The 25510-nt window shown below is 48.1% G+C and overlaps 8 protein-coding genes across 8 annotated transcripts; 4 read left to right on the top strand and 4 right to left on the bottom strand.

The window, feature by feature from the left end:
* Positions 1–29: 29 nt before the first annotated feature.
* On the bottom strand, positions 30–2179 carry FPOAC1_009510 (uncharacterized protein; the record flags this gene model as incomplete). The annotated part of the gene is made up of 2 exons (XM_044853936.1): positions 30–2067; positions 2124–2179. The coding sequence occupies 2 exons, from the start codon at positions 2177–2179 to the stop codon at positions 30–32; spliced, it is 2094 nt and encodes a 697-aa protein (XP_044706606.1).
* Positions 2180–3622: 1443 nt separating this feature from the next.
* FPOAC1_009509 (uncharacterized protein) lies at positions 3623–4536 on the bottom strand (the record flags this gene model as incomplete). Its single annotated transcript, XM_044853935.1, has 2 exons — positions 3623–3637; positions 3691–4536. The coding sequence occupies 2 exons, from the start codon at positions 4534–4536 to the stop codon at positions 3623–3625; spliced, it is 861 nt and encodes a 286-aa protein (XP_044706605.1).
* A 4921-nt stretch (positions 4537–9457) lies between these two features.
* On the bottom strand, positions 9458–10913 carry FPOAC1_009508 (uncharacterized protein; the record flags this gene model as incomplete). The annotated part of the gene is made up of 5 exons (XM_044853934.1): positions 9458–9641; positions 10114–10189; positions 10246–10535; positions 10586–10745; positions 10805–10913. 5 exons carry the CDS (start codon positions 10911–10913, stop codon positions 9458–9460), a joined length of 819 nt encoding a protein of 272 aa, XP_044706604.1.
* Positions 10914–11251: 338 nt separating this feature from the next.
* Positions 11252–12416, top strand: FPOAC1_009507 (uncharacterized protein; the record flags this gene model as incomplete). The annotated part of the gene is made up of 2 exons (XM_044853933.1): positions 11252–11425; positions 11478–12416. 2 exons carry the CDS (start codon positions 11252–11254, stop codon positions 12414–12416), a joined length of 1113 nt encoding a protein of 370 aa, XP_044706603.1.
* A 69-nt stretch (positions 12417–12485) lies between these two features.
* On the bottom strand, positions 12486–12875 carry FPOAC1_009506 (uncharacterized protein; the record flags this gene model as incomplete). The annotated part of the gene is made up of 2 exons (XM_044853932.1): positions 12486–12582; positions 12640–12875. 2 exons carry the CDS (start codon positions 12873–12875, stop codon positions 12486–12488), a joined length of 333 nt encoding a protein of 110 aa, XP_044706602.1.
* Positions 12876–16271: 3396 nt separating this feature from the next.
* FPOAC1_009505 (uncharacterized protein) lies at positions 16272–18838 on the top strand (the record flags this gene model as incomplete). Its single annotated transcript, XM_044853931.1, has 2 exons — positions 16272–16428; positions 16482–18838. 2 exons carry the CDS (start codon positions 16272–16274, stop codon positions 18836–18838), a joined length of 2514 nt encoding a protein of 837 aa, XP_044706601.1.
* A 1095-nt stretch (positions 18839–19933) lies between these two features.
* Positions 19934–21232, top strand: PEP4 (saccharopepsin; the record flags this gene model as incomplete). The annotated part of the gene is made up of 3 exons (XM_044853930.1): positions 19934–20032; positions 20091–20247; positions 20298–21232. The coding sequence occupies 3 exons, from the start codon at positions 19934–19936 to the stop codon at positions 21230–21232; spliced, it is 1191 nt and encodes a 396-aa protein (XP_044706600.1).
* A 1154-nt stretch (positions 21233–22386) lies between these two features.
* FPOAC1_009503 (uncharacterized protein) lies at positions 22387–25176 on the top strand (the record flags this gene model as incomplete). Its single annotated transcript, XM_044853929.1, has 2 exons — positions 22387–22622; positions 22725–25176. The coding sequence occupies 2 exons, from the start codon at positions 22387–22389 to the stop codon at positions 25174–25176; spliced, it is 2688 nt and encodes an 895-aa protein (XP_044706599.1).
* Positions 25177–25510: the final 334 nt, after the last annotated feature.

The raw sequence follows: 25510 nt of genomic DNA, 5'->3' as shown, positions 1-25510 counted from the left end.
TCCTCAATTTTCGTTTACAACCAACAGCCCTATGTCCTTCTTCGGCTATTGTCCATGTTCTCCAGTGTTTTGTCAATCTCCATGATATCCAGCATCTCAACTTCCAGATTTCGTTCGCCATCATCAGCTGTGATGTCAGCTGCTGCGTCAAGCGTATCCATAAAGTCGAAACCGACCGCTGGTCGGGTTGGCAGATCAGCGTCTGATTCGCCCTCGATGCCATGTTTACCCAAAGCAGATCGAAGCCGCAATGTACCCGGCTTGACGGTGCTTAGATTGAATAAGCTCTTGGCAGGCCTTGTTTGTTTGCCATGCACAATAATAGCATCAGACTTGTCTCCCCTGGAAAACAGGTTTCGTCTTCGTGCATTGACCACGGCACCAACAATCTTGCCTGGTCCATCTTCTCCCTCCCTGACAACGACAATCCTGGTCTCGCCGTACACAATAACATCCGCTGGTATACTACTGTCTTGAGCGGTGATACTGTGATCTGGGTCTATCAACAGCCCAACTCCACAGCATCTTTCACCGAGTAGCCCAGTTGACAAATCCAATAGCTTGATCATCTTCACCGGCTGCGAGCCACTAAAAATGTCGCCACCAGTGCCAGCAGCCTGTCGCAGTTGAGAATCCCAGAACCGTGTGATACCAGGGATGACACAAACGTGTTCCAGATCACCGACCCAAAAGACGACTGTCTCGTCTTGGATTGCACTTCCACTACTCGGTGAAGACAGCACCTTAATGCCACCTCGGATGGTAGCCAAGCGGTCAAGTGTGATAGCAGAGCTTAGCGAAGCGGTGGCTTGTCGTCGAGTGTGAGGAGTCATGGGCGCAAACTCTCCGGTGGTCTGTTCCTTGTTCTGCGTCGTAAGACTTCGGAGTGAGCTTGTTCCCTCTACATATCCAGAGACGCTAAAGGTCGTCAAAGCAGCTCCCTTGACGCCAGTCTGGAGTTTGCTAGATAGAATAGCTCCCGGTCCAGAAGGACTGACACCGTCAACGTCCCAAATGCCCCACATACCATCGGCAAGGAGCACCAGTATCGCGTGTCCGTGTGTTATCCAAACAGCATCAATGACTGGTTTTCTTGTCGATGAGGGTCGAGCAAAGGGCTGGTACATGGAAAGCAACCATGAGCCCTGGACAGGAAAGGGTCCGGTGGCATCCGTATCGGTAAAAGAAGGTCGTGCAAAATCGTAAACACGAACTCCCTGAAGGGCTGAAACAGCAAGCAGCTGTGTAGTATGCGTAGGGTTGAAGGATATGCTTGTGAGGGGGTTAGGTAAATACTCGGTTTGGAATGGCTCGACAGTTTTGGAGGGCTTGTCACTAGCATCTAGAGGGACGTCCCAAAATCGGAGCACTCCAGAAGCCTCACGGGAGTGCGAGGCCACGACTGCCCTAGGCTTCGTACCAGGTCGCTCGGTGGCTGTTGGCATGATCAAGTTGATAGCAATGCCCTCGCTATGCTTGTTCTGGCCACCAAGTAGGATGAGCGACTCACCCCAAACTCCGGAGCCTGCCCTGCCGGCTAGAAGATCGTTTCTAAGCTCGATTCTGGCCTTACTTTCGGGTGAGGGAGGGGTGAGAGGAAGCGTAATGACATAGACATCGTTGGTGACGCATGAGACAGCAAAAACCATCTTGTCGGTAAGCACTTTGGCTCCTCCCCAAGCAGCGTCCTCTGCGGGCGTTGGGGTCATGGGCATAACCGCAACCTTCAGGATCGCCGTTCCGAGTGCAAGGTCGAGAGTCTGTACTATTTCGGGGTACGGGCTATCCTCAACCTCGTCCTCAAACTGTGGTTTGTCCTCATACTGAGATGCTGCCTTTGGCTTTGCCGGTGGTTCGTCGTCATCCGAGTCGATAATCATAACCGAATCATCCGCAGTTCCGTTCTGCTTTTCGGTTTGGAGTGCCTTCTTGATAGTCTTAAATCGCTTGCCTCCTCGCCACGCAATCGTCACACCGTTCTCATGGCCATATATGAGAATGGTAGCACCTTGGGGAGAGTATACAGGATACGTCTGGACATCGTTCACGCGGCGTGAAAGATTGTATCTGGAAAAGTCAGATCAGGCTTAATCTAATGGCTGGGTGCGAGGAGGCGAACTTACGTGAACTGAGTGTTTTGCGCTGTGCGACGGATTCGAGGGATTGAGATAGGGCCCATGTTGAAATTAAAGTCGGGCAATCAAGCCCTATAGAAGATAGCGACAATATTCCGACGGATGAAACTGTAGCTTAATTTGTTTTGGGAAATATAGGGCGATCGTGAGATTCCACTTCTATTTGCTGAAATTCTTTGTTTGGGATGTTGGTTATGATGCGAAGCTGGGAACTTTTCTAACGCGACAGGCATCGCGACAAGCTCCAGAGCTGTTGTCCCATCACGTGATGGAATATTCCTGGCCTACCCTAAACCATCAGATGGTTCTAACATGAATTTTTCACAATCCATCTGTCGTCCTATGAGGTAAGTTGCGTATGGACTCATTGGATCATTGTGACTTGCGTTGAGAGCGTTTTGGACAATTTGCCGTGCTCAATGATCTATTGCAAAATATGGCACAAATCTAGAAGGGTATTTTGGATAGTGGCACGTCAAATTAAAAATCATAGAAACCCATCGATGAACAACAGAGTTTGATGTGAAAGATAACACATTGCGAGATATACACGAACAAGTTGTTAGTACCGTCAACGAACAGCTACTGAGTCATTGCGTATTCCAATCCAAGTGGCATGATCGACAGTACATGGCACACTTGGGTAGTGTCGATAGCTTTTCAATATCTATATGCGTTGACGCTTCGACGTGCCATGAATATCAAACAACCTCTTGAACAGCACCTCAAAATTTAAGTCTTAAGTGGTGGTATATGACTATGCGAAATCCTACATACAGGCGGGACCACAACCATGATAGCAGGTGAAGATAACAACCAAGTTGAAAAATAAATAAGGCGACGAGAACATCCCGTACTTCCAGTCAACCCACCGAATTCGTAATATCTCTCAGGGGTTGACGTCCGTCCCGCGTCCGAGTGCACCTGTGACACCTCACTCTGTATCACACTATCCACCATGTCCCAGTAGGATCTATCGCCCTCCTCTTTTTAGGTTTATCCCCATCCTCAAAGGACAGAGAGAATTTGTACACAGGAGACAAGACTCCCAGTCGTAAAGAAAAGAAAACAGACGTGCCAATTACACGCGGGTATGAGTGCCGCTAAAATGCCCCTATGCCAAGACGACGTCCATGATACGGACAGAGGGAAGTATGACTTCTAATAGGACACTTGCGGCATTATTCCCATCTTCTCCAGTCGCTTTGATCAAGGCGTATTGTTAAAAAAAAGTAAGGAGGTAATGAGTGGATGGCGTAGAGGTAGCCGGCCATGGAGCATGATTGATCAAATCCAGTCGTAATTTCCGCAGACGCAAAATAGTAGAAAAAGTCTAGTCCTACGCCCGAAAATCAAACGCCGCCTAATCGTCGAGAGTGATCGATTGGCAAACAGACATGAACTATCATTCCAATAAAACGCCGTTAATGCCAAGTGAGAAACAGATGAGAAGTATTGACCTTGAATAGTCGAGACTGAAGACTCAATTAAGCGTTGGTGACCTTATGTTATATTAGCATGGTGGTCGAGAATTATCGGTTATTCACAAACTTACCCGTAGAATCCTTCGGGAGTAATCTTGGTTATCGGCGATGCTGCCATCGCTGAGCCGTCGATGGGCCATAACGGGATCGAGACGGGAATCGGTCATGGAAATACTGCCGCTGCTGCCTGGGGGCTTGGAGCCGTTGATGAATGCATTTACAGCAGCGTTTCGTCGGTGCTCCTCCTCAATCTCTGCGTTGCGCCGGCGGCGAACAAAGAAGATGGCACCACCACCAATGGCAGCGACCACCACAACACCGACCACAACTCCGGCGGCAATAGCGGCTACATTGGGGCCGTCTTTCTTATCGTCATCCTCAGCGGCTTCTGAGCTTGCAGCTGCTTCGTCGGTTTGAGTGGAGGCAGAAGAGTCACCTCCAGCGGCGGTGCTGGAAGCGGCCTCGGTTGATGAGGGCGCAGCACTTGAGGTCGACTTCTCCTCCACGTAGTTGTCGGGTGCTAGTTGTTTTCCTGAGTTGAAAACGGAGTAGTATTTCTTCAGCGCACCGCAAGCTTCGTAAGGCCAGCCAGGGCATTCCCAGTCACATTTGTCATCGTCAACCTGATCACCTTCTTGCGGGTAAAGCTGGCCACAGTAACATGCATCGGCCTGGAGAGCGAATACAGCGTACTGCTTCTTGCATCGATTCCAGCAGTCGCCGGACGTTGTGGAGGTTCCTGAATACACCTGAGTCATATTGCCATTGGATTTCCAACAACCCTGGCCTTTTATCTCATTCAAGACGGGTTTGGCGACGGGCCATTGCTCTCCTTTTATCTTTCCACTGACTTGTCCGTTGACACCGACAAGGCTAGCAACCGCAATGGCCATTGAAAAAAGCGTTGAGTTCTTCATAATGAGTGATTTGGGTACCGCAAATTTAGAGATGAGTCGGTATACTAGAATTATGATATGTGATCGTCGACACGGACTTCGAGTCAGATCAACTGTAATCGAAGCGAGCCGGATCCTCAAGTCGTCGGGTTATCGGGCTCTTATCCGCAATATATTTCTCAGTCGATAGGTAGTCGATTCGTGCTTGTCGTCGTTGTTGTTTGCACTGTGAATTCCTCCTGGATATCTGACGAATTCGATGATTTGGCCTAACAGTGGCGTCGAGTTGTGATGAGACGACAGTAATCTAAGGTCGATTGTATGGATTGGGAGACGGTGAAGTCGAGGCAATTGAATGAAGATCAAGATGCCGTATAAAAAAAAGAGACGTGATGAGAACAGTAAGAGAAAGCGATGATCGTGATACTGAACACGATACGCTTCAGACAGAGATGAAGAAAGAACAAACGCTTTGAAAGTGTGGGGAGGTGAAAGAGGGACTGGAACGAACGAACGGCCGGAGGTAGTGGCTTGTTTTGTTGAAAGAGGAGATGAGAGTTAGATGGGGGATGGAAGGAGAGAAAGGTAGCAGAAGCGAGGCGAAGCGAGTCAGAGAGAACAGGAAAAGGAAAGGGACCAGACGTGCAAGTGAAGGGGAGAGCCAAGCCAGACATGGGGCCTCAGAGTAGCAGCCAGTAAATGCAGAGAGACGGCGAGACAAAGGAACAGGGGGTGCAGGGGCACCTTCCATGTGGTGGAGCCACTGTCAGGGATCTAGCAAGGATTTGGTCTCCATCTTGGATCAACTTGAGAAGCTGGCGGATAAGCTAAGGAGGTCAGATTCTTCTTTTGCACAAAATCACGCATTGCATAAGCTTTTTCGAAGACGGTCAACCCGCTAGGGCCCTCTAATCCGACCGAACACGCACCAATTGGTTCACCTGAGCACTACTTTTGCCGACCACGAAGCCAAAATGCAACCTTTTAATTGGCGTTGCCCGTTAGTACAACGACGAAACGGTACATCACTTACCCATTTTGTGTACACTAACCAAGTTGCACAAACTCTGAAGAACAGTATGCACAACTTTAATGGGAGCAAACTGCCCAACTTAACCGCTCGTACCTGATGCCACCGTGCCTTCCCTGCCTGCCCGTGGTCGGTCATAGGCCTGGGCACAAACACGAAACCACGCCGTCAATCACGGAAACATCTTTGCTCAGGTCCGTCCCCAACCACTGACAGGAACAAAGCACGAGCACAAGCACAAACGCATACAAAACTGCTGCGAGACAGAAAGAAACACCATCTCGAAATTGTGGCAGACTGTGGCAGCCTCAGGCGTTATCCGTCACAAGGCTAATAAAAGGTTCGAGGCAAATAAGCCGCAGCCATCTCGCGAGAGTCTCGTTAAAAACATGGGCGGTTTTACCTGTTTGACAGTACAGTACCATTAAAACACGCCTCGACCCTTGAAGAAGAAAGTCTCTTGTACATACCTAGAGACGTCCTCATTTCCGAGCCTTTGTGCCTCAATCTTCCGACCGCCGCTTCCAACCATCCCCTGGATTTGATTATTAGAGCAGACCCCCTGAACCGCAACCACCCCCCCTTATGATCATTTCACTCTGCCACGCCATCCGCTGGGGTACCATTGGAGCCGCTGCGACCGCTGAACCCGCCTATAAGCAAGCCATCTCATCCAATACCTTCGATGGAAATTTGGAATGTGCTGCCACCAGTCACCAGTGGAACACGCGATCTACGTTAGGCGTTGGATCTTCAGAAAGACGCTCGACACGCAAGTCCCAATACCTCCGGAAGCCATCGACTCAGTGCTCGACCTCCCTCTATAGTAACAGCGACATCCCATTTGACGTGTCGGCGGTGAGAATTTCATTAAGTCCGAGTTTGTGCCATCTTTACCTTCATGTGGTTCATGTTTGTGAATGATATTCAGGAACAACAAAATCGACTACGTACCGTACCCTCCATCACCCAAAGAAGGATATTATAACGCAGATCTAGGCTAGACTAGGCTTGGTTTCAGAACACCCTCAATGTATCCGGTTTAATCACAACTGTCGATATGTAACTACAGGTGGACTTCGATTTCGGTTGCGATAAGTATAAACTACTCTACGATTTTGTTGAGATCCTGAACGAGAACATTGACTGCGGCTATGTACAGTACAAGATCAGAGGCTCGAGTGGACAATCCTGTACCTTGCAGCTATCATTTTCTCTGTGTACTCACAGAAGCTTGGCTGAAGCTGACCTTTCAAGACAGGTGGGGACTCCGAGTTCATTTGCTCGTCAATGCACTCCCCATGATCACGCGCTGCAGTTCAATGCCACAATTCTCGAAACTTGCATAAGTTGTGCATTGTGCAAATGGGGCTATTCGCGAAGAGGCGCACGTCAGCTAATATGCATTATGGCGATGACCCGTCTCGATCCACGTGTCCCTTGAACCTTGCTTTTATGGAAAACTCAATGCCAATGATCTATTCAAGATACGACCTTTGACGAGTAAGCCGCGCAGTCTTCCTGAGAGCATCCGACTATACATGTGGTATATCAGGGTTGATAGCAGTCTTGAGGATCTACGAGTTCTGAGATTTATACTTCATACCAATAATCCTTGATGGTGCACCGCAGTTGAGAGCCTTCTCTTTAAGCAATTATCGAAGGTGCATTATCAAGATCACGCTAATGATCCAACCAGTAACCAATGTCTCGGTATCTAACCCTGCAACAAAAGATCGATGGGACTGTTGGTTGACTCGATACCAAAGCGTCCCAATATTCAATAGCCAGCAATACCTACAAACCTACAGAGTACAACAGACACCTCTGAATTCCCATATATATTTGCAAATCGTGGCAGCCAGGCGGAAACGGTCTTTTTCATGACAAAAAATGCCATTGCGCACACATTTCGGTATCAATGGATTTATTGACAAAGTTCAAAATGTGCAAATGTGAATCACGAATACATAACTGATCCTATTACAGTTGTAGAAACTGGTGGGACTATACAAAGCTTGAGATACGAAAAGAACAACTACGATCTTGTTAGACAAAGCTCTTCCAGGTCAATCGACTTCAATTCTATGTACTGATCATACACACATTAGGCCGTCCGCAAATCTGGAATTTGTTCATTCGATCCGCCATTCAGTTGCATAAAACTTATGGTTTGACTTGGTTTAAGTTTACTGTATTTACAGCCAACAGACACGACAGATGATAATTCCTTGTTTTATGCATCCTTCACATAAGGTTATCACCAAGCCCAAGTATGCTCTCACGTTTATGGTTGGTCAAGATGATTGGGTTCCTACATTAGTTGCGGGACTTACCCCTTTTGTCGACATCTGCAAAGCAATTGCTTCATTCATTCTTTGTTCGAATGTCACTTGTGGGTCACATCAACCTCCTTCATAAAAGGGCCGCGAGGCAATTCGCGACTCAATTTGTTCTCAGAGTTCCGAGGTTGATGGGTGCTTGCGCGCCAATGCAGGAGATCGATGATGTCGCTCGTACAGAGTAAGACCATTTGCAATCCATTAGTCTGGTTGACTTACTGCACGGTGTACTATACACAACAAAAGTTTTGGATAAGTTATAGGGCACTCCCGACGTGACAAATTCGGACGCTGTCAGCAAGGAAAGCCTATTTAAGATTTTTCGAATAGGGCCCGTCCCTATTATCATGCCCTAACAACCTGCCATATCTATCCCCTGTCAAGGCTGCCAAGAGATGAATCAAATCGTTACAGTTAAACCCCCGATATCGATGTGATGCCAAGTCAAAACCCCATGGAGATTGGCTTTGATCAAGGGACCTGTGGGTATTCATTCATATTGATCATTACATATTGTAATACATACTAATAGATTGATTGATATGGGTATCCCTCGAAGTCTAATGCGAAATCGACATACTAATAGATACTATGGCTGTGTGGTTATTAACAATGCAGCTTGGACATACAGATTTCATGCCTTCGCGGATCGCCAGTCCCGCCGGAACAACCGGCCTTGCAGCAGACAGAGTCATGAATTCATCGAGCGTCGATTCGCATTGATTAGTATATTGCCCGAGGTACCATCGCCCAAGTTTCAGTATCACGAAAGCCCTGTTAGTTCAGCCATAGCCACCTTTCTCTCTGTTAATGGACGCCAATATAACTACTCTGTATGCGCAGATGAAGTCTATTTGGAACCCGTATGGCTGGACAACGATTTTTCGTCGTCAACACCTGTTCCAGACTTGGCAGACTCAGCCTGGTTTTCATTCCGAGCTGTCCGCTAAGACTGTCACTGTGCCTCATCGGACAGTTTCTCAACTTATTTCCCCTTGGTATCATTTGGCTTTATATATAGTAGAAGACGAATTTAGAAATTATAAAATCCATGCAAATGGTACAATGATCGTCTTTTTCTGGAGCAATGATTGTATTCTTACATGTACCTATGTTGGGAGCACAATTATCCACCCGGCTATTTGCATACTCGAGTATCATAGTGTCTCTTTACATGCTGACATATGGCTGCCATTGAACACGACATGGGTGATCCCTCAGCAATGGCGATAATAGTGGCATAACTTAACCCACTTCGTCCGCATCACGGGCACCCTTATTGTACGGTACAGTGAGTACAACTTCACTCCCCTGCCCTGCACAGGCTTCCGCGTCTGGTGGCCGTCCGCTGGCATGCGGGCCGCTCATCACTGGCTATATTCAACCTTACCTTATGGATACTGAACCCTTCTAACCTTCTCTTTTCCTCACCGGAGACATCTGCGAAATTGATTGATCAGCTGTCTGTGCTATTTTTGGAAGACTCAATCTTAAAAGATCAACACGCATTAGTGGCTGCCATCACCTCCCTGAATGGATTTTACACTGCTGTGACTGTTGTGAATTTCACTCATAAGATATTGAGACTGCTGGCGTCCTTGGTCTTGTCGTTGTCTTGCATCGCTAGTGCGATCATAACCAAGGCTTGGAGATTCCCAGGCCCTGATTTTCCTCCAATTTTTGTCGGATCGTCTACTCTGTATCCACTGAGGATATGATCATCTATGTGGACTTTGCCACCAATAACACCCTCCCTGCAGTATTGACTGGTGGCGTTGCAGAAAACAGGACTGACTGTCATGCCAGTCCGGGAACCAGAGACGATGCATTTTTTTTGTCTCATTGCCCTGCTGACTGGGTCCACTTACCACGCGATGACTGTTGGAATTTGTGTATCGAGATCATACGAAGTCTACTTGCTATTGCGGATTTCAATTTATACAGCCAGTCCTCCCTGATGATCATCCATTCGCCGTTATCCCTCACGGATCTTGCCTTTGATGACTATATCCACTGAGCACCGGCCGTGACTGTTGCAGTGGCCTAGCATCAAGGAGCTGCCTGAAGAGCAGGCACTGGCGCATATTTGTGTACTATCCTCCCGGGAACATGCTGCTTCTTGGTTGGATTGGTTCTTCTCCTTGGCCACCCACAACATCCAAAGATTCCATATCAGAGTTAGAATTGAATTCGCTAGAAATGCGTGTCAAAAGGCTTATCACTTACACAAAAAAGACCAAGAGCAATCCCCCAGAAACCCCTGAGCCAACTCCTGCGCCAATTCTCTGTCGTGAGCTCAAGTCTGTTGACATGTTAGTGTATCTCCCTATACAGAGAAGTCATAAAGTGATGCCTCACCATGTTCGGTCCCCAGGTTTGGTCCACCACCCTCTGTTGGTTGCGGGTGCCCACTCGCCGTCACAGTTACAGTCGGCCGCGCTGCAGTTTCTGTTGGCCTTGAAAAAGGATCGCTGCTTGGATCTGGTGGACCTGCTGTCGCTGACCTGTCGGCTGTTGAAGTGGTCTGACCACCAAAAGTTGTTTCTGTGATTACTGTTACGGTAGTCCTAGAAGGTGCACAGAAGTATCCCTTTGCCTCGAGCTCTGGCCATGTATACGTTGCACATGCCGGGAGGGAGTCGTTGATGCTGCGTTTGGTCTTAGTATCGTTCTTGAATCGTGCTCAAATGTCACCTACCACTCCACAGTGTAACTGTTGGATGCTGAGCCTGATTCGATACATACAGTCGGAATGGCACAATACACGCCATCACAACACCCGATATATCTATTGCTGTGGCCTTGTATGGATAAGAAACCACAAGATTTAGATGAGCATTCAAGGGCACGATCAATATCTGATCCCGCACGTTATCTATCAGCTAGCGACTAGGATACTGACTAACAGGGCACCTACCACCATCGATATATCCGCAAACAGAATCGGATCCTGTGCCGCTATCCAATGATTTGACCAGTCCGATGAGGCAGAAGCTGAGAACAAAGTAGGATATAAGGTTTGGCATTGTGATACCGTATATTCTCTGGATAGAACTAGGCATTTCTGATGCAAGATGTAAGTCCAATCAGTGGGATAAGAAGTGTTACATATTGGTAGGAACCAAAGGGCTATAACAAGGCTTGAGCCCAGATCAAATAAGTATGACACGCCACTTTTAGGCTTAATATCTTTTCGCTCTCACAATTGGATCCCGCATGCAGATAGTTCATTCTCAGCCGCAGCTGAGGCAATGTGGTAAGACAAGATCAGGCTGGATCCCAACACTAACTTTATATCTTTGAGGATGATTCTCTACGAAGAATTATCCCCTCGGAATTTTCTTCTGACCAAACAAAGGTCAACATGTCAAGTCCTAAAGTCGATTGCTCGCAATGGGTGGAACTGAATGACTTCAGTAGCTACGTCCGCCTTCTCGACTCCAAGACCCAATTCAAGAAGGATAATTTGGAACTCTGCCAGAGCGAGATATGTACTGCGGTATACGGCACAGGCAATCCTGATATATCTGGCATTGGGGTCCGTCTGGGTACCGCTTTTCAATGAGTTTTGGCTGATTTTGTTATACTAGGTTGCCATCGGTTATGTTCTTGAGATCACACTCAGTGTTTTCTTGTCCCTTGCAGTCATTGTACTTAAGCAAAGTGGGAAAACCAGCCAGTGGCATCGTATTGTAAAAACCGGCCTGGCAGCTTTCGTTGACTCGGCCGCATACTTTGCACTCTCACTGCAGCTTGCAACAATCGCGGTGCTTGTACGCAAAGATTACGGAATGAGTACCGCAGATCTGGGCGCTATCGAAGCTCGTATCTCTCAATCTGTGGCCGTGGTGAGCATGATGCCACTCTTGTATCCTATTGCCCTCTTAGAGCCACTGGAAAAAACATGCCTGAGGGACAATGTGAGGCACAATGCCAGGTTACTGTTGTTAAGTTTAACAATAGCACTGTCATTCTACCCCTTTCTATCGAGATGCATACATGCTTTCGACGTCAGTCCGATCGGCAATGGCGAAGGGTCAGAGGTATCATCGACCGACTGGGACGCTATCGAAGATATGTGTTTCCCCCACGAGTACAGACAACTGGGAGAGACTATGACCTATCGGTCTTTGAACTGGTTAGAACTTACTGCCTCCCTGATCGCATACCTATTCTCATTCTGGCTCCTTGCCGGTCTTCCAAAAACACACCCCCATCTCAACGAGAAGGCACAAGAAGGTCAAGAATCAGAGGTTGAGCCTTCTTGGCGGGACCGAGTCAACGTGTGGTTTAGTGGTAGGCCAGTTATTTCCGTGGTGCCCCTCTTTGTGGTTGTTGGCTTGTCTGTACCATTGCTATGGGCGGTCTTCACTTTGAGAAAAGTCCAAGGGGAGATATCCAAGAACATGGGTCAGGAATACGATGGAAATGAATGGGGCTTTGGACAAATTGTTTCTATTGTTCTGTTCATCCCTGTTGCAGTTGATATGGTATATCAATGGAGGTTCGGGCAAACATACGAGCAGTAACTGAACAATCAAGACAAGGGAAACAATAACTTGGTATTTTTGAGGAATGGATTTGCGCACTTCCAAAACTTAAGCACGCTGGCATTGGGCAAAAGCAATACCAGTGAGGCAATGGTTAGGGGCATTGGTGCCCCTTTTGTTGGAGTTGACGAGCATGCAGGATTGGCTAGTTGACATGTCAGTTAGAGGTGATAATATTTGCAATCATCCATCGGACACTCACTTGTCCTTTCCCAAGGTACATCTGCAATCCGTGTCAGTCTTGCCAGAAGCGATAGGCCCCTTCAATCCATCTCCATTGATGGCGATCGGCGTATTGGTGTATTGGTAGCAAGAAGTCTTGCATCTGCCCTTGAGGTTGAAGCCATCGCAGACTTTGAGGTCGCAACAGGCAGCCGAAGCGAGTTGTGCCCCAGTTGTGATAGAGAGAAGGGTAGTAATTAATGTTGTGAACTTCATGATGTCTGTCTGGAATAGGAATGAGATGCTCGATGGCCGATGGTCGAAAAGATTTCTTCGGAAGCAGCTCCCCTATTTATGCCTCATGTTCAACCTCGTATCATGTGCGCTATTCCTGACCGATCTTCTACAAGTTACACACAGCCCCTGCGTCTTCGTGCTGCATCTCCATCGACAGGTCTGGGCCAACAGGCGGGTGGTAACAGAGTGAACTTGATCAGCAGGTGATCCACCACTTGCCTAATCATCCCTGGATGTCCGTGCTACACATTCCCGTCCGATCGAAGTACTCTTCTTGGTGTTGTGAGTGCCTAGTCTCCAATACAAAAGACCAGTAAACGTTTGCAAAACTACAATGTCACCTGGTTATCAGGCTCGATCGACAAGCAAATAAAACTTACAAGTGAAGCCCATAACTATCGGTGACATTGTCTTGCTGCGCTTTGTTTATTGACTCGTAGCCCATAAAAAGTCTAATAGTTGAAGGGTTGTTGGTCGTACATATTAATCTTCAAGAATATCCACAGCAAGGATATGTATGGATCTCGGCAACAGCGGGGGGCCAGCTCTTCCATTTTGTTACTCAGACAAAGACCTCATTGGTACAGAGTAATGTCTACAGAATCTGCAGGGGTCAACCAACAGATGTTTCTAGCTTCCGAGGCTGGCTCGGCAGCTGTTGGTTGACTTGAAACTTCAGGAACGAGGATTCGGTTACTAAAGTTCCTGAATACCTACCTACCTAGGTACCTACCAAATCGGCATAGTAGATTCAGAACATCGCATTTCGATCTAATTACTTTCATATGGCACAATGAGGAAGATTATGGATAAATATTTGCGTACATTGCTACGTTTCTGTTGTTTGTGTACTGAGGAACTCCATATGCATAGGTACTGAAAAGGCTTTCTTTCTAGCCACATCAGATGTGTAAAGCCTCTTTATAAATTCCGCTTTGAATAGGATGACTAGCAGTGACCGATATTTCCAGACCGTACTATTAGTCTGTCGAATGCATGAAAGAGGTCTTGATGGTGCCGACTACCATCGAATTTGACTTCCTAACACGGACTTTCTGCAAATACAAGGGTGAACCAACACGGGAAACAAAAGTATCAGCCGAACCAGCAAGTTTTTAGTTTTATGATGAACAGAAACCATTCTCCTTCTATCCGTACAGGGGTTATGCTTCGAGGGATAAGTCCAAACTACATTTATTGTTAGGATATACGCCACACAACAACTTTGCCAACTTTAATACAATGCACATAGGAAAGTGTATATTTCTAGCGGTATACTATCAATCTAAGTAAGAGAAAAAAGGCAATGACTACAATAGTATATACCCAACAATACAACATTATATAATACGTCTATAAGCTTTTGCGCCTTGTATCGGTGCTCGTCTGTTCATAGTATATTTTCCCAAAAAGCACTTTAGCTTGAAATATACCAAAAGCCTTTCTATTCTGCTTCGGGTTCTAGTTGGTTACTGAGCCTTGTCTCTGTGTTTGAAAGACACGGGAAGAGCATATCGGCTCGATGTGATCTTGGTGGTCTAAACGTCGTCTAATAAGATGGATAACCCAAGTCTGGGGCCATCAGCTGTCGGCCAAGGCAAGAGTGTTGAGATCAACGAATAGCTTGCTATTTCTTCTTAGTATAGCAGTACTTAATCACTACTTCTTCTCAGAATTTTAAACTTTGAAGTGTCCATCGGTTGAGTTACGGTAGTTGTTTCTATAGAAACAATATTGTTGAACGGGCGCAAAGATGCCACAAAAGACATTGTAGTAGCAAGTCATATGTCCACCTGTTTCTTGGATCTTTTTGCAAGACGTGAAAAGGGATCTGGCGCTTTGTAGTTCTATCCATCGACATTACCCTAGAGGTGACATTGCTTCTGCTATTAGATTACATATAACTATTGCCCCACGTTGAATATTATGCTTGTCAGTAACCTCATAGTTTTTTCTTTAATTCAAGAAAAACTGCAATATAATGTCGAAGAACAGGGGTAGGGCGATGTCGCCGAATATTCGACAACTACCCTCATAAAGCTTTTTGTCAAAAAGTTTGAAGACACAAGACTATCTCAGAAGTAAGACACATACTTCATTCGAAACACGTTTAGTTCAACACACAAAGACATAAAAAGCGGATACGTGCAAGACAAGTATCGCCTTCGACAGGCTAAACGCATTCTCGACGGATGGTTACTAGCTATCCAAACATCATCAGATACGAACAAGCCTGAGCCCTCACCCACAGGCCCTGGAGGAAGATAGAGCCAGGAAATGCATCCAATGGATATACTCGAACGAACAGTTCGACAATTATAGCCAGTCGTTGTCGCTGAAGTATTTGTCCTTCCGGATTCTGAAATGCTTCCGAACTTGGCGACGAAGCTCAGTTCGCGCTTTCATTTGCATGCATCATAACAAACTATGGTAACTGATGATAGTCCATCAATCAACTAAGCTTGATCCACGACATTCCTTCATGCCTTGTTATTGCGACAGATGCTCTTCAGACTCTACATATATTGCAAGACAGCGCTTAACCAGAGCTTTGGGTTGGACTGCAACCAACCAATGGAATGTGTTTCTCCCCAAGAAATAGACAGGGGGCATTAATGACTTGCATAATATTCATGGGTTCGAAATTGGTAGGTTGGGGTCATGACTAGCATTAGACTTGACGAAAGCTGCAAGAAATACTGAGAGTCTACAAGAACAAAAAGCAAAATGTTTATTTGACGATTATCGAGAAGCTTTCTAAAAAAAAAACATTTCTTATCGTGATAAGCTTAAGTCAACGTCATTACCGCTCTCGAGTTTACAGCCTTGGAAAAGGATGTCAGATTTACAAGCCCAAACCTAGACCATACTTGGCGCTGGCGTAGACACCAACCTCCTAAATTACCCCCTTTTGAGGTCACTTAATGAGAGGGGAAAAACGAAACCTGATAATTAACGGATGGTTTAATTTAATTTAGATTTTCATTAGCTCCCCTAATAATACTATCCAACATTTTTCCTCTTTATGACTCCACTTGTAACATATTGCCAGTTATTCATAAAGACGATCTCGAATACGACGCGACTCTTTCTTCCAGCGCGTAAAGTCTTTAATCCTTCTTCATCCATTCCTTTCTTCATCACCGTTACAGTATCCGTACTTTGTTTTTAATCTTGATGGTCATGAGACTTTCTCTTCGCTTAATCTGATGACAGACAGTTACAAGCACCACCCCTCTTCAAGTCGACGCATGCATCACGCCAGCCACTTTCTGGTTCAGTTTCTAGTACACCGACTGTTGTGAGTCGATTCAAGTTGTAGACCTCAACTTGGCATCTCAACTTCATACTTTACAACGAGAACAATATAAAAAAATGGGTTTCTCGAGCGTGAGCAGCGACTCGCCGCGATCCTCCATGTCGCGTCTCTCGGATGAGTCGCCTTTGTCGCCAGATAGTTTCTTGGGTCACTATCCTTGGCCAAGCACCAGCACAGTTGCTCACAAACGCTATGAATCGCGTCACATTTTGAGTAAATACGCCAACCTTTGAGATTCTCTGTTTCACAAACACTGACCCTTTCAGGCGATGCGGACAAGAAGAAACAAATTGAAGCCTTCTATCGGGATCTTATTTGGTCAGATCCCTCAATAGCAAAGGATGCTCTCAGGACGCAGCAAGGTCCTCGAGCCCCCAAGACCTGTGAATGGATCATGGGTGTTCAGGAAGTCAAGAACTGGTTGAAACCAGAGACGGAGAATCAGCATGTCCTGTGGCTTTCTGGCAACCACGGAAGAGGAAAATCGACCATGGCTGTCTATCTCGCTGAGAAGCTCACCAATGACTTCGCCACTGATCCCGCCAACACATGCGCCTACTTTTTCTGTGGCTCCAAAGATGTACTAAGGAACAGCGCTCAGGGGGTTCTTCGAGGACTACTCTCGCAGATATTTCAAAACCACCCACATCTTCTCAGCGACAGGATCCGCAGAAGACACGCTTACCGTGGTGCTCGTGTGTTTGAGAAGCCTCAAGCGCTGTGGAACCTACTGGTAGAGGTCGCTTTTAGATCCGACCGCCATATTTTTTGCGTAATTGATGGACTGGACGAGTGTGACTCCAACTCCCGGACACTTCTTTTGGAGCTCATCGAAGAGACTTTTCATGGCGAAAAGACAGCAAAGAACCTCAGTCTCGTCATTACGAGTAGACCAAGTTCAAAGATCTACGAGTACCTGGGCGAATTTACTCATAGAGACCTGGATTCATTCTCGCACTCAAAGAACGATGTGGAAGTCTTCATTAACCAGCGCGTTCGACATATCGCAAGCAAGCGGGGCTGGTCAGGCACAAGCACTACCCAAGTAAAGCGTGTCTTCCAAGCGAAATCCGAGTATAACTACCACTGGGTCCGTTATGCCAGCGAAAGAATTTGCAAGCTTCGTGCTGCAGAGGATGCCATCAAATTTCTAAAGGGGTTGCCCAACGGCTCTGAATATCCCACCAACAGCACATCACTAAACCAGAAGCGAGAAAACGTTGAGCACCTGGGTTTTGGCAACACCGATGAAGACAGAGAAAAGCACCACGCGCGCCTCAAATCGCCAGTCGTCAGTGCGATACTAACTGGGAGAGTTGAGATGCTGGCATTTCTTCTCAAGAAGGGCGAGCCGATGACTCCACACACGATCCGTGCTGCAGCAAAATGGGGATGTGTCGGAATGCTCCAGACAATCATGACGCTGCGACAGGATGAGATTTCGCGGGACCAAGATCTTTCTTGCGCCGCGGCTGAGTGTGCTACCGTTGAGATGATGAACCTCATTTTCAGACACCGAGAGTTCCGATGGAGTGACGCTGCCATGATTGGAGCCACAAGAAATGAGCGCCATGGGCTGGACATACTTCGATTGTTGCTCAAGCTGCACGGCAACGACATCCAACTTGACGAATGGATGATGGGAAACATTGCTAGCGTCTGTCATCCAAGGACCATGGACTATCTCCTCACGGAGCATGGAAGACGCATCCAGATCACCACAGCCGTAGCCGAGCGAGCCATCGAGAACCGCCATGGACCAGCAATGCTTAGAGTCCTTCTCAAGCACCGTGCACACGAGGGTTTCGTTGACGAAGAACTCATGATTCTTGCATTGGCCAACACCCGTAGCCGACCAGACTTTATGGCCATCTTCCTCGAAATGCCACGATCCCAGGTTCTGTTCACGAAAGAAGTCGTACTAGCAGCGATCGCTGCGCCAGATAAAGATTCAGATGACTGGGCTCCTGAAGTTCTCGAAATGCTCCTCAAGAACCGCGCTGACGATGTTGACATTGATGAAGAAATCGCTATCGAGGTATTGTGGGAGCTTGGATACCCTGGCCTACAGGTCATTTTTGAGCACAAAAACGAGAGTGTTCGAGTGACGCAGGGTCTCCTGGATGCTGCAGCAGGTGTATGCTCGGCAAAGGAGTTCCCCAAATTGGTGGAGAGAGCTGAAGGTGACTTTAACATCACCCAAGACATGCTAATCAATACGACCCTCAACGTGCGACATGGCGATAGACTCTTGCCTGTGATGCAGAGATATCTAAAGGGAACTCTGAGCATCGGCCAAGACGCTATCGAAGCATTTCTCAAGGCTGGACAAAACGGTTTCAAGAGCTTGCTCGTCCTTTTACTCAGGGATCGTGGCTGCAGAGTCAATCTTACCAGAGGTGCTCTGCGCTCATGGATCCGTGACGACCAAGTTTGCCGTGGTAGTCTTGCATTTCTCTTCGTCGCACTTCACTCCGGATGGTCTAAGCTATCCGATGAAGTGACTGGCTCCAGATGTGAGAGATTGGAAGCTCTTATTAAGCATTATGCCGAGTTGGATGATGTGAGGCAGACTTTTGCCGAGGCGATGGAACGTTCCAAGAAGGAGATGCGTGGACGCTGAGTGTTTTTATCCAATGTTAACGATGTTATGAGATTATGGTTTATGATGGAAAAACTGTGCAACTGGGTGGTTGTCGCCGTTATTGGATAGGGGTACCGGATGGATGGGCCACCGGTTAAGGATACCATATATATTTGTAATAGGTCAAAGTCGCTTTAGATATAGTTTGTTGTAATACTCTATTATATCCACAGTTTAACTTATCGTTCATACCTATCGGTAAACAATCGGTATACAACATTGTGGATGTCTCCTGGGGGACATGTCGATCGCGCATCCCCATAAAACATCCAGGAACAAGGCACGATTGAGGATCCGCGTCGAGTTAGAGCACTGATAACCCCAGATCCAATGCTAGGTTGCTAGGTTAGTCCAGTAGTTAGTGGTAGTCCGAGCCACCAACAGCACTAAGTTCAACAGCTCAACACGCGTGAGACTTACACAGGGGTCATCGTACGAAGCGAAGAGTCGGTCACGATCAATCAGTCATTGTCAACAATGATCACCGCCAACCTCTTGACGAAGCTGTCATGACAACGCATAGTATCAACGAAACGAGCCCCGGTCATAGGGAGTGTTGTAACAAGCTACTTGCTGCTTGTTCCTGTTCCTGTTCCTGATACGCATGTAGATAAGATGAGACAACGCTTGTGTAATACAGATAAAGACGCATGCCTAAGGCGGGAAGGCGTCTTAGAGGTAGGCACTCGTTGCCAGGCAAGGAAAGTGGAGACGGGGAAGGCGCAATGGTGCGTCATTGCCAGACAAGTCACAAGGCCATTCGCAGGGGGAAGGCTTCAATGGCCTGGAGGCGTGAGGCGTTGTTGACGAATCCAGGCAGGTGCGGCCGAAACAGGCCGCAAACACGCGCAATAAGCTTCCCCCAGCTCGGACTGACCTGAGCTCCGTTACTGTCACTCTCCTCCGTTTTCTCACTTCTTAACCAACCATCTATCTTCTCTTATCTCCCCAACTCCATCTTGCATCTTGCATCTTGCATCTACATTCTTCATCAACACCACAGCTCGCAATACTCTTTGTCGAGCATCTCTATTTACATTCAACTCGGTCGCATTCTCGATCCGATTGCCCATCATGAAGAGCGCTCTTCTTACCGCTGCCGCGCTTCTGGGCTCTGCCCAGGCCGGCGTTCACAAGATGAAGCTTAACAAGGTTCCTCTTGCCGACCAGCTGGTACAACTGATTCCTGTCATGTTTGCGCGTTTCGTTAAAGCTCTAACACAATTCGCAGGCTATGAACTCCGTTGAGGATCACCTCCAGAGCCTCGGCCAGAAGTACATGGGTGCTGCTCGCCCCAAGAACGCTGCCGACTACGCTTTTGCTACCAACGTCCCCAGCGTCGAGGGTGGCCACCCCGTCCCTGTTTCCAACTTTATGAACGCCCAGTGTAAGTGTCATCGAATACGATGGATAACATCCCAAGCTGACCTGTTCTAGACTTTTCCGAGATCACCATTGGTACTCCTCCTCAGAGCTTCAAGGTTGTCCTCGACACCGGTAGCTCCAACCTTTGGGTTCCTTCCCAAGAGTGTGGTAGCATCGCCTGCTACCTCCACTCCAAGTACGACTCATCTGCTTCATCCACCTACAAGAAGAACGGCAGCGAGTTCGAGATTCATTACGGCTCTGGCAGCTTGTCCGGTTTCGTATCCAACGATGTCGTTTCCATTGGCGACCTCAAGATTAAGGACCAGGACTTTGCTGAGGCGACAAAGGAGCCCGGCCTGGCCTTTGCTTTCGGTCGCTTCGATGGTATCCTCGGTCTCGGTTACGACCGCATTGCCGTGAACGGCATGGTCCCTCCCTTCTACCAAATGGTTAACCAGAAGCTGCTGGACGAGCCCGTCTTCGCTTTCTACCTCGACGGCCAGGAGGGTCAGAGCGAGGCCACTTTTGGTGGTGTTGACAAGTCCAAGTACACTGGCGACCTCGAGTACATTCCTCTCCGTCGCAAGGCTTACTGGGAGGTCGACCTTGACGCTATTGCTTTCGGCGATGAGGTTGCCGAGCAGGAGAACACTGGTGCCATCCTCGACACCGGCACATCACTGAACGTTCTCCCCAGCGCTCTTGCTGAACTCCTGAACAAGGAGATTGGTGCCAAGAAGGGCTACAACGGCCAGTACACCATCGAGTGCGACAAGGTTTCCTCTCTGCCCGACATCACCTTCACACTTGCCGGTTCCAACTATAGCCTTCCCTCCACCGACTACATTCTCGAGGTTCAGGGCAGCTGTATCTCTACCTTCCAGGGTATGGACTTCCCTGAGCCCGTGGGTCCTCTTGTTATTCTTGGTGACGCTTTCCTCCGACGATACTACTCTGTCTACGACCTCGGCAAGAACGCTGTCGGTCTGGCTCGCGCCAAGTAAGAAATGAACATTTATGTATGAATTATTCAATAGCGCATGGGAACACGCAGCATGGACATGGGTTTGGACAATGGCATGGGACTACTAGTTTGAACTGTACGACAGAATTGAGTATGCTGTATTGAGGAAATTGCTTTCTCAGACTTGCTGCTCTGTAATATGAACTTTATGGACTTTTACCTACTGGTCTGAAATTGCATGATTGTGTTGTTTTTACTTTACGATGAGATCATATTGGAGTCCACAGGCTGGAGCTAACGATGATCATGATCATGATTACGCTAGACCTGCAGCCACGTCCTGGGTATTTTGATGGCTGATTATGAACAGTTCAAATTATGAGGAGTTATAAAAGCAAGAGTCATTAACTGTTCATTGTGAGTTTATTTATGCGAGAGGCTTTAAGCAATTCTCATCATCTAATCGCAAAAGTACGTAGATATGCTCGAGTAGAACATAACGCTTCACTGTGAAATCAACATGACCTGCTTGTTCCTGACTCTACTTGGTTGGTACTAAGGTATCCGTAGTACAGTGCAGCAAGGCACATTAAACCGTTGAGTTGAGCTAGTCACGTGCCTAACTCTGTAGGCCTTATAAAACTTACCGTATCAATGTGGACCCAGCGCGGGTCACCGACAAGTAAGGGTTGGTTACTTGGCGATCGAGGAGACACATTCTTCCCCCCCAGGCCAGCCTGGACTCATACTCAGCGCAAGGCGAAGCAAGCAAGCAGAACAGAGCAGAGCACGAGTCTCGTTTCTCTCCCCCCCGTTTTCTGACTCGAGATATTGCTCCGAGACGTGTTTGTCGCGTAATTTTCGAGTCGATTACACCCTGTTACATCGATTGCACGATTGTGTCGTGTCCATCTTTGAAGAGGGAAGTCTGGTTTGCGCTGCCTCGACTAAGTCTATTATTTACCTTCAGTTGCACCAGCGACTGGATTGAATTGCGACTGGACCTGGCCTGACCCATTTCTGCCATCCACTACCGCTACCATTTCAGCTACTGCTACCACTATCATTTTACTACCCACTACCACTGTCGCTGCCACGACCGCTGATACTGACACTACCGCGTATCGCGACGAGGCGCGGCCAACGCCCCGACGACGACAAAAATCGAACCAAGGCTTTCAATTTGAAGCCATCATGACCACACCCACCATGGCCCAGCCTACGGCCGCCCAAGCCAACGGCACCTCAGAATCGCCAACCCTCGATAAGGCGCAATCCGTCGCCCCAGGAAAGCGAAAACGCGATGTTGAAGAAGAAGAGGATCGCGATGAGGAAATGGTTTCCGATGAGCAAAAGCCTGCCATTACCAATGGGGAACCCAAAAAAGACCAACGCGACTTGATAAAATCTTTCGTTGAAGTCCTTAGCAGGTACGCCTGTCATTCCCCCCCCCTCTGTTGCAACTTTTTTGACACATCGCAACTTGATCGCGAATGAATTCTCCGTTCTGTACACTAACTCATCTTCGATAGCTACGACGTCGGTCCCTCCATCCTCAAGCGCCCCCTCCCCGAATTTTTTGATGGTGACGACGAAGACGATCATCGAGTAAAGCGTCAGAAGTCGACCGACCTGTCCACCATCTCCGACAAGGCTACTGCGAATGTGTATGAGGATCTTGACCAGGTGGCCGATGACCTGGTGTCCGCAATCCATGTCGCTCTCAAGGAAATCAAGATGCAGCCTTCTGATGATAAGGATGAGTCGGCCGACGACACGTTGAGGACACAAATCGCAGATTTCAAGGACAAGGCCATGCAACTTCTTCGTCGAGAAAAGGCCTACCCCAAGATTAGTTCAGACCCTCTTCCCGTCGAGGCCAAGCTGCCGTCATCTCCTCAAAGGGGAGAATTGGCACTCTCTGTTGTCGGATTTGCACCTCAAGAGAAGAGACTATTCTCCAGTCTTCCAGTTTCCAATGAAACCAACTTGCGTGACCTGGCCCTGCCTCCGGGCGTATCATTAACGCACATAATGCCCGCATCTTCCCATGAACGAGCCCAGACCCTGGGGGATTTGTTTTCATCACCTCGGTCTTTGCCACCTTTACAACCCCCCAAGCAGCCCAAGACACAAGCCAAGGGCAACACGCTGGATTTTTATCATCCAGAACTGACCGACAACTGCAAGTTCCGAAATGCTAGTTACTTCACTACTAAGTTGTCTGCAGGGTGCTACCTTGACTATAGCAACGCGACCCCTTCGTCACAAACCTTGAACAAACAACGAGAACGTGCGCAAAGTCTAGCTGGAAAGCGACCTTCGACCACCGAACTTGAGTTGTCTGAGATGGAATCCCTTTTCCGGGGCGCATTTTCCAGTTTTGCTCCTTGTAAGGACGACTCAGGAGCACTAGTGCCATCCAGCGTAGCGGGTCGAATGTGGTGGCAGCGATCGGGACACAAGAACTTTCAGAACATGATCGAGGTTGAATACTACGGCAGCGCTAACGATGAGGAGAAGACCGATAAAAACAATGTCATGGAAATTGACGAGAAGGCTATCCAGGAAGCGATTGATAACTGGGACGAGTCCGTCGTTGATCCGTCACTGGAAGAGGCTCTGGGAACTAAGCGAACGAACGAGGAGAAGGAAGCGGATGAGATCCTTGAAGAGGTCACCGACTTGATCGAAACACTGTCTTCCTACCAGCGTATTCGAAATCTCAACCTCCCCAACTCACAAAACCGTTCATCGAGCGACCCAGTCACAGGTGATATGCTGGCTACCCCTGGCCCGACTCCTTCTGAGGGTGAGCAAGCTACGTACCAGGTGCTCAAGGCTCAGCTTGCATTGATCATCAAGACTCTACCACCGTACGCAGTAGCCAAATTGAACGGAGATCAGCTCGAGGATCTTCTCATCAGCACCAAGGTCCAGGTTCAGACCGATGGTTACAAGGGAGTTATGGAAGAGGATGAAGCGGGTGTTCAGGCCCGGTTGAGAGCCCAGCAACAAGCTGCCCAAGTCAACGCTCGACCACCTCCACAACGTACACCTAGTATATCGGGTGTTTCTTACGGGCATCACACGCCCCAGAATCAGTATGCAACCCCTCAACGAACCCCTTCAATGTCGCAGCAACAATACTACAGGCCTGGACCTACACCAAGCTTTCAGCCTCAGCCGCGGCCTATGCCTGCTCAAGCCCGACCCCCTCAACCTAACCAGTATTCCCGACCCAACGGGTACCCTGCGCAGTACGCAACCCAAGTTGCGAAAGCTCAAACTCCTTACGGCCACCAGAATATGCCTCAGTATGCTTCTCAACAAAGACCTCAGTTTGGACAGATGCCGGCTCAACCAGGAACGCCTGGTCAGAGATACCCTTTCCAGCCAGGCTATCCCCAGCAGCAAGCTGCTACCCCTGCGCAACCCAACTTTGGGGTTTACACGAACGGGCAAGGCATGCCGCAACGCACGATGTCCCCTGTGGTCAATAGGCAAGCCTACAACGCATCGCCGAATAATATGCAGCAACAGCAGCCCCCGCGATATGGCACGCCGAATCAAGCGGCGGGAAATCAAATGAATAGGTACCCGAGCAACCCCCCTCAACAAGGAACACCTGCTCAGAACCCTGGACTTACAGGATATCACACCGTTATTCCTGAGGCACAACAGCAACGCATCCTCGATCAAGCGAAAGCCAGGGTTGCTGCCCAGGAGCGGTCCGCCATGTTCACCGACAAGATCGCGCAGCCAGGCACGCCCGGTTATGGAGTAGGAAATGGCTCGGTGGGTGTCATGGATGCCAACAGGCTTGCAGCTGCTCGGGCAAGCATCGCCGCCCAGCAGAAGCCCCCGACACCCAACTCTTCACGATCGAGTATGAATGGGACACCAGGACCACCGCCTCCGCACAAGGTGACTCCTGTCCCAGTCCCACCAATTCCAGGCATGCAGCATAAGCCATCGCAATAGGCGACGCCGTCGTTCTTTGGAAACTGAAACGAGGAAAGGAATGAGTTATCAAGAATCGATCAGGACCTGGGGTATGGGAGTAGCGAGTATGCAGACCACGGGGGCGTTTAGAGGTGGATTCTCGAATTGTGTTTATTAACTACGTTTTTTGAGGAGTTGGTTTTTTTTGCCAACCAGGGAAAAAGGGACGAGAAGCTTATTTTTGTTACTACAGGGAAGAGCAGAGAATAGCTGGGTTCTTTCCATCGAGTGGGTAACCTGGGGAATGGAAACTCCTGGTTGTGTAATCAAAGACGCCAGAGTGGCGCGTGTATGCAGATGAAAGAAAAGGTAC

Source organism: Fusarium poae, chromosome 3 (assembly GCF_019609905.1).
Source record: "Fusarium poae strain DAOMC 252244 chromosome 3, whole genome shotgun sequence".
NCBI lineage: Eukaryota > Fungi > Ascomycota > Sordariomycetes > Hypocreales > Nectriaceae > Fusarium > Fusarium poae.
This window is presented reverse-complemented; position numbering and strand designations above follow the sequence as displayed.